The sequence below is a fragment of the Cannabis sativa genome, chromosome 5 (assembly GCF_029168945.1).
Source record: "Cannabis sativa cultivar Pink pepper isolate KNU-18-1 chromosome 5, ASM2916894v1, whole genome shotgun sequence".
Taxonomy (NCBI): domain Eukaryota; kingdom Viridiplantae; phylum Streptophyta; class Magnoliopsida; order Rosales; family Cannabaceae; genus Cannabis; species Cannabis sativa.
In genome coordinates, this window is record NC_083605.1 from 48,176,797 (window position 1) to 48,189,672 (window position 12,876).

A 12,876-nucleotide genomic window follows, 5' to 3' on the forward strand; every position below is an offset into this window, starting at 1 on the left:
GCATACAAAAACTATATACTACAACCATAAGCAGAAATACTATAATGAAAAATTAATATAATAAATTAAAAAAAAATTATATATACCAAAAACTTAATTTAATATTCCACATGTTTTTTTTTCTTTTTCTTTCCTTGATGATATACCAATGAACATAAAGACAATATCTCCTGGTAAAATATAACTATACCTCAAATTTAAACTAATATTCCATATTTTTTAATTTCCGTCTTTCATTCATTATATACCATAGGACATTAAAATAATATACCACAATCTTAAACCAATATACTACCTTTCAATTTTTTTAATATATTATTGCACATAAAAACGAAATACCATTGTGCAAAATAACTATACCAAACACTTTAAAATATTATACCACAAATTAAAAATACTATACAACTCTTAAAAGTTTTTTATTTCTATATATATCATAGCACATAATAAAGATATACCACAATGCAAAATCAAATATACCAGAAACTTAAACTAATATTCCATTCGTAGTTTTTATGTTCTTTCTTTCATTCAAGTATTTCATATCACATAAAAGTAATATACCTTAGAAAAATATAAATATACGAAGAAAAAAAAAAAACTAAACTAATGCACTTTATTTTTTCCTTTCCTTCATTATCAAATTATTAACTAAATGGACATTTTTGTTAATTTTTTATAAAAAAAAAAATGGACATTTGTTAACTTAATTATTATATTTAGGACCATTTCCCATCTTGACCCTTTGAGAAAATGTAATTCATTACTAGGGTCTTACATTGGCAATTATATCTTTGCTTTTCATATCTTAGATAAAATTTAAAAGGAATGGGATGTTGAAATAATTATTTTTTAAAAAAATATAATTGATTTCTTTATCTTATATTTTAAGTTATTGAGTATTATTTGTTTTTATTTATTTTGTTAAACTGTTTTTATTTAAATTTATGTCTTAGTATATTTAAAATTGATCCTCACTTTTTTTTTTAATTATAACCGATTTATGAGGTATTATGTGTTATTCGATTTTACTTAATTTATTGTAGAATTAATTTTGTTTTTAATTATATTTCAGTATTTTAAGAATTGATGATTTTCTCTTTATTTTTTTAGTTATAACCGATTTGAATTATTTTGTGTAATTTGTTTTTATTTTATGTTATAGAACCGGTTCTATTTTAATTATAAATGGTTTAAGTTATTCTATGTTATATGTTTTTTTATGTTATAAAACCGGTTCTATTTTAATTATAATCGGTTTAAGTTATCCTGTGTATTTATTTTTATTCATTATATTATAAAACCGATTCTATTTAATTATAACCGGTTTGAGTTATTTTGTGTTATTTTTTTATTCATTATATTATAAATTCGGCTCTATTTTAATTATAATTGGTATGAGTTATTCTGTGTTATTTATTTTTATTTATTATGTTATAGAATTGGTTCTATTTTAATTTATATCTGAAACATCTAACTTCAGTGACTTTTTTGCCGACGATAAAAACTCTTGTGACTTTTTCGATGACTTTCCGACACCAATAACTTTTACGGTGACTTTTTCGGGATCAATTAATTTTTCGACAACTTTTTCGGTACTGATGATTTTTCTATGACTTTTCTGACGCCGATGTCTACTCCAATCTTTTTCGGCGATAGTTATTATTATAAATTTTACCAACTTTATCTATAGTCTTTTGTTTGATTTCCCATATTTTAATCATTGTTTATCTTTTTGTTTCCATATTTTTTTATATTATTTATTTCTATATATAAAAGTAAACTCTATTTAATATTTATGAAAATATCCTATAAAACTGATATGCCAAATAACAAAAAATATATACCTTACAATAGAAATATATAATAATAACAACAAATAAAAATAAAAATATATAAGATGCTAATAAAATTATATATCATGTCAACAAAAGTACAATAAAAATAGAACTTAAATATTATTTTAAAAAAATAATATAACATATAACAAAAAATACATATATTATTCACCAAAATAATAATAATAATAATAATAATAATAATAATAATAATAATAATAATAATAATAATAATATATTACTAATATATGTATTATACTAACTAAACTATATACTACAATTAAAATATATATATTATGACAACACAATTATATACCACTATTGTATATAATAATATAGAAACTAATTAAATAATATTTAAAATTAATAATATATCATACAATTAAAATATATAAGAATAATAATTAAATATAGCATGCGAATAAAATTATATGCATACATTAAAATATTTGTATTATGTTAATAAAATTATATACCACTATTATACATAGCAAAATAAAAAATAAATATCATAAAGAATAATAATATAACATACAATAAAACAAAAATATAATGTACAATAAAATCTATATACCAACAACCTACAACAACTCATAAAAAAAAAATTAAAAAAAAAAAAACCCAACATAACTTTTAAATAAAAAAAAATATATAAAAGTAAAAGACTATAAATAATAAGTAGTCTTAGATTCTTAGATGCTTTATGAAAAAGCTGTGATAAAAATGTGTTTGGTAAACAGTCAAAAAATAGTTTTTTGAAGAATTTTTAGAGAAGCTACCGGAAGCTGCTCCAACCTAACTTTTAGAAAAAATTATTTTTATTAAAATACTATATTTTTTTTTTGTACTAAAATCATATTTACTTATTTATTACATATTAAAAACATAAAAAAAATAATAAACTAATTATAATAAAATAAATAATTTAACAAACACTCATCTTTCTACAGTTTTGCTACATCTGTTTTTTCACAGTACAGCTACATCTGCTTTTCCCATAGTAAAGTTGTGCCAAACTAACCCTAAAAAAATTATTTTCTTATAAATTTTAAAATGAATACATTTCCTATGTTACATGATTCAATGTTATTTATCATAATTTTCCAAAAATATATTTGAAAAAAGAGAGAGAGAAAGGCCAAGAAATATAATGGAGCGGGCACTGGGCAGTCATAACAAGTCAGCTCAGACTCAGTGTCATAAGTGACCAATTTCATAGAAATACCTTCAGAGTCTGAGACTCGTAAAACAAAACATTTAATAATAATGGATAATGAAGCCAACTGAAAAAAAAAAAAAAAAAAAACTTTATTCCAAGCTTTTGGTATCTTCTTTGTTTCTTCGTTTCAGTTTCAAAAGTAGTTGAAGAATTCTATCTTATCTACAGACTAGAAGCAATAGAAGACAGGCAAAAACATTAAAAAAAGAAGTCAACCAGACTGCGTTCACATAAAAACGAAACGTGGAAAACATTGACAAAATATGAAAAACAAGTTACTTTTATAACTAATGTCTATCTATACCTTTTTTGAGAGCCTAATTTGATCAGATCACCACCTCCCCCAATTTCTTGCTTTTATTATTATTATTATTTACAAAATATCGCCTTTTCTAAGGGTCATAGGTCATTCGTTCAAAAAAAAAAAAAACTCTATAGTCAGGAGCCTATTATGGCCTTAACGATGCACCAATCTGGTCCCCCACAATTCACAAAGGAGGCAGGCAAAGTTAACTTAAACTTGGTTGCATCATAGGGAAAAAGGCCCAATCTTGACAGGGTGGCGCACCTTCCTTCCCTGCAACTTTCTTATTAGCCCACCAATCTGAGTTTATTTCTGACTTCTGAGACTCTACTGCATCTGCTGCATTGTCAAATTTGAATTCCCTGGCAGAACCAGAACCAAGAGTTATGGACCTATGACTCTGATCACTCGCTACCTCATCCCCATTTTCCTCCACACAAGATGGAGCCTTCTCTGGGGCGTCCTTGTTTAATGTTTCACCAACTCGGTCATCATCATTGTAACAACCATTGGCTGTTTTGTGTTCTTCTCTTTCCATTATTGATGTGTCTCTTAGAGATGTGGATACTGCTCCAGCCAAGGCCAAAGATTTCCTCTCCACACACCTTACAACATCTTCACTAGTTAGCTCAAATGAGACTCTATGGTCAGCTACAGTTTCGCCATTGCGGTATCTGAAGTGTGAAGGCAAGTTTGGTGTAGCCTCAAATGTATGAGTTTTAAGGAGATAACCATCAGTAGGTGGAGGAGAGGGCTTCAAGGTATCTGGTGTCAATGAGCCAGAGCCTTGTCTTGAGCCCCAATCGAATTTGGAGAGCTTATCGAGGTTCAGTAGCTTTGGAGGTTCACCTGTTCGGAATTCAAGGAAGTAGGGACCATTTGCAGCAAAATCTCTATCAGGGAAAGGAGAAGATGTGCCAGAACCTGATATGCCTGAGCTTGGAGATATAAGGTGACCAACTGGGCTTCCAGGTTGGAGCTGATAGGATTGGAATTCGTTGTGGAATATGGGGAATCTCTGACCAGCTTCGCCATTCTGAAATTTTGGGTCAAGCAACTGAGCAAATGGAACCTCGGGAGAGGAAGGCGTTGTTAAATGCACAGATTCGGGAGGTGGAGTAAAGGGAGCAGTTGATGGTTCGGTTGTGAAAGTAGAGAAAACAGGTGGTGAAACTAACTGAGTTTCGTGTGCATAAGGACCAATTGCGAACATTGAAGGGGGCCCTGGAGAGTACATACTGGCAGATACAGAAGAGAGTGATGGAAAAGCAGCTGGAGATTGTGTAACAGATGGAGGTTCTGATAGAAAAAAAGATGCAGGCGAGGAGGGAGGAGCATTGAAAGGTGCTACAACGGTGGGTGGTTGGGATATATTTTCAGCTCTTGGAGCAGTGGTTCCTGGTTGTGATGTTTCTGGAACAAGAACAGCATGCCCAATTCTCTTTCTGTTGTTTCTGGGGAATCCAAAACACCAATATAGGCTCCAGCAACTCCCCCATCTTCTCTTCTGTGTGAAACAAAAAATCATGACATTAGTTTTAGCGCACACATAACCAATTTTCTCCTTAGCTATTGTGGAACAAAAATACACTAATTAATCGAGTAACCTCATGAATATCTATAATCAAGATAAAGTCTCATTATGTGTAGAAAGACAAAAAAAAAAGGTGACCTCTATAATAACTATATAGGAAAACAATTCATGTTCAAAGCAAAAGCTTATTTCACTCAGAACCATATGTAATCAGCATATACTTTCTCTTTTAATAAGACTTTATTCTATAAAAAAATTCCCAAACCCCATCACAGGAATTGCTAGAATTCTCTGGTCTATTACAGGGCAAAGCAAAAGCACTAATTCTACATGTGGAATACAAGGTGCAAGCTGCAACAACATCAGCATTTTTGAAGCCGTAGACTCGGAAAATCTGCACCTCTTGCCAAGTCTTTTCTTACTTGCCCTCTAATCAATGTTGAATAGTGTGTCTATTCCAAGTTCATACACAGCAAAAATAAACCTTTGCTAACCCTTATATGTACTTAAAGATTTATACATTCAGAATGCACTTAAAGATGTATACTTAACTATTCAAATTGCGGTTATTAACTTGATAGGTTCTCCCCCTGTAAAGCAATGTCCAAGAATTTCATGTCTACAGTACTTGGAATAGTACTGAACCAAAAGACTCAGCTTGAAATCACAACACAACAAGGAACAGAAGTACAAACAAGACTAAAAACACAACCAAACCAGTGATTACTTAAAACTCAATTCAAATAACCTAATCAATAAATCATACACGCAATAAAACCAGTGATTACTTTTAACTCAGTTGAAATAACCAAATCAATAAATCAAACACGGAAGGTCATAAGAGAATCGAATAACTATAACCAATGAAATTGATCTAAAATCCACTACAGTATATTGATTGCCAATACCAAATCAAGCATTTCAATCATGAACTTATTAACAAACAACATAATACGTAAACATCTAACCAAGTCATTATCTTCATTTATAAAGAAACATAAAAACAAAAGAGAGTAAAGGAAAATTACGGGAACAGAGGCTTGAGGAGCACGATTCTCAGCAAAGGCGATCGCAGTGGCAGCAGCGTTAATAGTTTCTAAAGCGTTATTCAAAGCTCTGGAGTCTCCATCAATAGTAATACTACCGGCACCTCTCATATCCTCCGACCCTTGTTTTCTTTCTCTTCTTCCTCTTCTTCACCACCGAAAACTTTCTCGAGAAAGTATCACAAGAATTTTCTCGAGAAAGAAGAAAAGAAAAACTCAAAAACACTGAATAAAAGACTTGGAGAGAAGAAGAAGAAAAAGAACCAAAACGACTTGGATTCATAAATATAAAAATCAAAATCAAAATCTCGATCTCTTAATCAGTTTTATAATATTATTATTTTCTATACATAAATATATTTTTGGTGCGAAAGGGTTTAAAGGTCAAACACGGCAATGACTTGGCTTTCTTTCTAGGTGATCATATCGAATACCCTAAAGAAACTTTCCAAAGATCTTCATCTTTTTTCTGTGTTCTTACCAAAACAGCCTCACTTTCATAATAAATGGAGGGTAGTTTGGTCAGAGTACTCGTACTGGGGGAATTAAGAAATAGAATTATAATAATTAATGACAGAATTAATTAAGAAATAGAATTAAAATATTTAATGAGAGAGGCTGTTTGTAAGTAATAATTTTAAAATGTATGGTTAAATTGGTCAAAGAACGCACGTGCGGGCATCCACTTTGGATGACGGGGTTCCGTGTAGTGTAGAGGATGTTGGGCCCATAATTCCAATACTATCCCCACTTTACCCGCCACTTTTATAAAACTAAGTTTCTCTCTTGCTTCCTTTTATTTTATTTTAATTTTTTTGAAACATTATTTTATTTTAATTTAATTCTAATACTAATAATTCTTAAATTTTATAAATATTAAAATTACTCCCCACACTATTAATGTATAAAAATAAAATGTCATATATAAAATGAATCAACTATTTTTTTAATTGAACTATTTTTAGTTTTTAAAAATAAAATATAACTTTTAAAAATTAATAAGGTGCATTTGGCAAATTTTTTTTTAAAAAATATTTTTTTAAAAAAATTGAGTTATAAAAAACAGAATGAAGGTAGACTTTGAACCTCGACCCAAAGTCAGACCCAGAGTTAGTGCATGTTTGGCATCATAACTAAAAAACTGTTTTTTGTTTTTAAAAACAGAAAATTATTTTTAAAAACAATTTGGCTTGTTTGGCCTTGTTTTTTAAAAACAGTTTTCAGAAAACAAAGTTACAAAAAACAAGAATTTTAAAAACAACAAAATGTTGTTTTCTATTTTAAAAACCAATCCACCTTTGGTCAATATTGTTTTTAAAAATCACTAACCAAACATGACTTGTGTTTTAAAAACTTTAAAAACTATTTTTTGTTCTCATTTCTAAAAACAATTTTTTAAAACAAAAAACAGAAAACAATACCAAACATGCTCTTAGACTCCGAACTTTAGACCTAGACCTAAATGTGAACGCGAACGCGAAGCTAGAAAAAAAACCCTGAATTCCAGACTCGGACCCTGACCGTGTCCTAATTCTATTCCTATGAACGAAAGAAAAAAAAAATAATGTTAGTTATGTCATGTAGTTTTATTCGGAGAATATTAATGCAATTTAATTATTTAATCATAATTAAAGTAAAATTACATGTAGTTATATAATGTTGTGTTTTAATGTACAAAATTTTTTAAATAACTACATCCAAAACCAATGTATGTGAGTGTGATTTTGTTATAGGGTAAACGGAGGTAAAACTCCTAAAATTTTTATTTTAGTCTCACTAACCCCAAAATTCAAATTTGAACGGGTACACGTGGCACAATTTTATTAGTCCACGTAAAAAATTATTTAAAAAAAAAAAAATCTTTTTCTTTAAAAATTAAAAAAAACAATTTTAAAAAAGTAAAAATAAAAAAAAAACCCTAATTCCATATCCCTTTCCCCCCGACGCCCCACTTCTTCTTCTTCTTCTTCTTTTTCTCCTTGATATTTTCTCTTCAGGGCTATGGTTTGTAGTCCAAGATTATCTTGAATTTCAAAAGGGAAACCATTTGGAACCTCTTCAACCTACAAAAGAAGTAACCATATTTCTGAGCTTGTTAGCACTAAAGGCAAAGGAAAAATTTCTCCTACTTCAAAAGTTTGGTTAGCTGACCCAAGAATGAGATATACTTGTAATGAACTGAAATTATATCTGAGACTCAAAGAAAAGCTAACCTCACATTTCTTGCCCCAAAAATGCATTTTATTTAAAACCAAACAATCCATCAATGCAATAGATTAATAAGAAGTCTCACCCGGTCCTGATCGTCAGTTTCTGTGGCGCAATGAATTTCTGACTCGATTACTCGGAGAAGCGACTCGTCTGAGCTGGTTTTCTTTGACTTGGTGGAGTAGTGAAAGGCTGGAACCAGAGGGGAGTGAGAGTGATTTTGAGAAAAATTAGTATGGTTTATGGCAACCACAACCAAAGACTGGTAATTCCTCTAAGTCCGGACAGCCCGAAAAGCTAGTGGAACCAAGGAAGACGCTGATTTGCGAATAACGGAAGTAAAAGCAGCCATTTCTGTGGTTGTACGTTGATTTTTTTAGATTCATTTAGGGTTTTTTTTTTAGAAGAAGAAGGGCGTCGGGGGGAAAGGGATAGGGAATTAGGGTTTTTTTTTATTTTTATTTTTTTAAAATTGTTTTTTTAATTTTTAAAGAAAAAGAATTTTATTTTTATTTTTTTTTTAATAATTAATTTTTTTAAAATAATTTTTTACGTGGACCAATAAAATTGTGCCACGTGTATACTGTGTCCAGTCCAACATCGCATACGAGTATTGATGACCAAATTTGAATTTTGAGTTAAGTGAAACCAAAATAAAAGTTTTAAAAGTTTTGTCCACATTTACCCATTTTTATATTGTTAATAAAGCTCATTTTGGTTGGAGGATGTATCTCAAAATTTTCTAAAGTCTCATTATATATACGATTTCTAATAGATATATAAAAAGAAAATGGACTAATTGAAAAAGATATATATATAGATATAAAAAAAAAATAAAAATAGAGGGGGAGAGCAATAAAAATCACATGTGGTTTGGGGCAAAATAAGGTTAAAAAAAGTATGTTATATGATTCTTACGAATGTTACTTTGTCCTATTGAAATTTTTGACTTGATTTATCATGTTCTAGTTAAAAATAAAATAAAATAAAATAGAACTATAAACATTGGTCAAGCATAATTATCAACACCTTCAACTTTAGAGTCCACATACTATGACACTAGATTTTCTTAATTTGGGGCCCTACAAAGACAAACTACAAGTTTGTGAGAAATGATTTGAGAAATAGAGGCAAGAAAAATGATTGAAAGAGTAAGCATAAAGAGAAACATGTAAAAGCTTAAACTAAAGTCTTAACCTTTTGGGGAGCAAGAGAAGGAAAACACTCTATTTTAGGTTAAAAACAATACTCATTTCATATTCTAAAATGGTACTCAAGCTAACTGCTTTCTTTTCTCAAAAATATGTTTTTTTTTCCTAATAAATCACAATAACATAGCATTTATCCATATTTTTTAATTAGTTAAGAACATGTTTCGAGGAGAAACTATACATTATTTTTTAATTAAAATCAAAAGAGAAGAAAACACAACGTTTTGACCCTAACTAACTTAGTAACTTGTAATGAAGTCCTTCAACTACAGTTAAAAAAATGTTTCAAAATATTAGAAGTTGTTTGACTGTATTTTTCAATTTTTAGTTTTTAGAATTATATTTTTAAAAATAAGAATAGAAAATATTTTTTTTTTTCATTTTAAAAATTTAATGGCATTTGAATCATGTTTTTTAAAAGCTACATTTAAATTTTTTTTACTAAAAAAAAAAATTAATATTGTACAATATACCACGACATGAACTCAGTCCAACCTCGAACTAGGACCTAGATTCGACCCTAGGATCCAAACTCGGACTTGGCCTCGAGACTCGGACTAGGACCCCAAGACTAGGACATGGACCCGGACCCAAACCCACACCGGGACCCGAACCCAAATTGAGACTTGGACCCGGACCCAGACCCAGACGCGACCCCAAAACCCAGACCCAAGTTCTGGATCTGGCTCCAAGACTATTTTCGGGTCCGAGTCTGAGTCCGGGTCCCGGATGCGCGTCTACGTTGGGGTCTGGGTTCAGTTCAAGTTTGGGTCTAGGTCCTGATTCGTGATCGGGTTAGTGTCCCAGTCTGAGTCCAGGGTCTAGTACTAGAGTTGGGCTTGGGTCGGGTCCGGGGTCAGGTTTGGGTCCGTGTTTAAGGTCGGGTTCGGGTCCGTGGCCGGGGTTCCGGGTCTAGAGATTCGAACCCAAACCCAAGTATGTGAGAGAAAATGTAACGACGAATATGTTTGACAAAAAAAAAAAATTATTTCTTTTGAAAATAGAAAACAACATTTTGATGTTCGATGTTTTTTTAATTTTTTATAAGTCAGTTTTCAAAAAACTGCTTATAAAAAGTTTAACCAAACACCCCATTAATTGTTTGGTTGAGCTTCATTTGAACCGATGAAAGAAGAAAGTTGAAATTTTTTATTTTTATGACATCTTTTGTTTTTGTGTTTAAAAAAAATAATATTTTGTTTCACCTTGAGCAAACTTGGAGGGAAAGGAGAAATTGCATGGTACATTATTGCTACAATTCTGTTTTTTTTAGCAATCATAAGGACACTTTTTCTTTACCCTTAACTTCATTATATATATTGCCTCTTTCAGATACTTTCTTATAATATACAGCATAATAATGAGATGGTTTGATCTAGAAAAGGCTAATTTTAAGCCTTTGCTTGCAATTCAAAGATACATGACACATTATTACTTCAATTCTATTTTTTTTTTTTTTTGGTAACCATAAGGACACTTTTTCTTTACCCTTAAATATATTTACATATATTGTCTCTTTCGTGTACTTTATGATAATATACAGCATAATAATGAAAAGGGATTGTTTAACCGAAAAAAAAAAATGAAAAGGGAGTGATCTAGAAAAGGGTAATTTTAAGCCTTTGCTTCTATGAAAGTTGTGCAATTCAAAGATGACTTTCTAAGGTCATAAAGCTCAAGGTGGCTTCATCCCTTTGGTCTTAGATGAGAAAAAGATAAGAACTTTGGCCTAACTTATAACAAGGCTGACTTAAGCCTCCATAGTAACAAGAAAAAAAAGATTAATACAAAAATGAAAATCATATTTAACCAACCAATGTTTGTCTGCCTAATCACTTAGCCTAGGCCCCCATACATGATTGACGACATCAGCTACAGATGCAAGATTCTAATTGGCCAGTATTTTCATAGATTTATACATGTATGCAGGCACACTAAACTCTGCCTAATAAAATCTTTATTTTGAGGATTTGTGCTTGAAAGTCTTTGACGCGCTAATTGTTGTAGGTCACCAACCATTATCATGTTATCACATATTTTTCTTTTAAAAAGTTGCTAAAAAATATTATTAGTGTTTAGTACTCTGTCATATCGTTATTGATGTAATTAAGTATCTAGTCTCGTATAGTTTAAAAAAATAGTTTTTTAAAATATATCGCTAGTTAATCGTAAGGCGCCACCTATAATTAGTGATAGGCACCACTGGTTACCAATATCAATACTCTTTTCTTTATTAATATAAGGTTGAGTATCAATGTAATGCTCTATTCATTTAGGCGTACTACAATAAGTTTTAAATTACTGTGCTAATCTTTACTAATTAAAAATTTTAGTAGAAAATATGTTTAATTAAAACTTTATAACGAAATATTAACTTTACTAAATATGTTTTACAAAAGTTTACGAGTTTTGAGATCTCGATCTATTTACAAAATGACCCAAAAGACAATAATTCAAAATTTCATTTATTGACTAATACAGCTGAGCTCATGTTGTCTTGAAGAACCAAAATCTCTAGGTCAATTGCTTTGATTTGTACAATCTTCATATAGCTTCAGACTCATCTCCAGTTCAGTCTCAACCAATACCTACAAATGCAAGCGTATTTGTGAGTCGACAGACTCAAAAAGAAAAGCATAAAATATATTAAAAAATATTAATGACTTGCATCTAGGCGCCCATACATGTTGGGAATATTTTACCAGGATCTAGATTTACTAATAAGTATGTTGAATTAACATCCTAAATATGAATTCTCTAAAACAATGAAAATAAACACATAAGGGTTTAAGAAAACCTTACATTGATTGCAGCGAAATATAATGACTCCTTCCGTTCAAGATCTCTAGCCCTTGATTCCTTTTTGTAGTAGAGCATTATCAAGATCTGAACCTAAATCTCTTTCTCTCCTTCGGGTTTGGTTACCAGCGTCTTATTCACTATGATTGAGTACTTTACTTGCTATGTGTGGGCATGGCACTCATTCACTTAAGGTTCGAATGGTGAAGAACAATGAAGGAAGTTTGAAATCACTAAGGAATGAACTCTCTCATCTAGGTTGGTTGAATAGTCAAGTTGACAAAAGGTTGATAAAGTGTCAAGTGGATGAGATGAGAGCATCATGTTCCTTTTATAGTGTTTCAACTAGGACTTAGGGTTGAATTATATGGATTAAAAAAAGAATAAAATATTGGGCAATAAATCACTTGTTGGCCGTACACTTCTAGCAATGGTGAAGGTAAGTAGTTAAGGTTGTTAAAGATCTTGCGAACTGATAGGGGTGGAGAAAAAGGTAGTAGATATGCAGTTCAAAGATCATTAATTTGATTTTGAATAATATCCAAACTTACCTCCCCAGAAATTCGAGTTGCATATTGATGATTAGTTACTAGTCGTTGCCTAAATCCTTCTATGGTAATATAATTTCAGGATGATGTAATGGTTGTATACTTAATGTAAATCATTACTAGATTCATGGATGACCTAATCGAAATCTTAAGAAAAGCTAGAATTGCT

At 30.4% G+C, this 12,876-nt stretch overlaps 1 protein-coding gene across 1 annotated transcript; it reads right to left on the reverse strand.

Moving 5' to 3' along the window:
• Positions 1-3,255: 3,255 nt before the first annotated feature.
• Positions 3,256-6,368, reverse strand: LOC115716810 (uncharacterized). The gene is made up of 2 exons (XM_030645717.2): positions 5,924-6,368; positions 3,256-4,868 (listed from the first exon to the last, which is right to left on the reverse strand). Exons 1-2 carry the CDS (start codon positions 6,050-6,052, stop codon positions 3,567-3,569), a joined length of 1,431 nt encoding a protein of 476 aa, XP_030501577.1. The 5' UTR covers positions 6,053-6,368; the 3' UTR covers positions 3,256-3,566.
• Between the last annotated feature and the right edge of the window lie 6,508 nt (positions 6,369-12,876).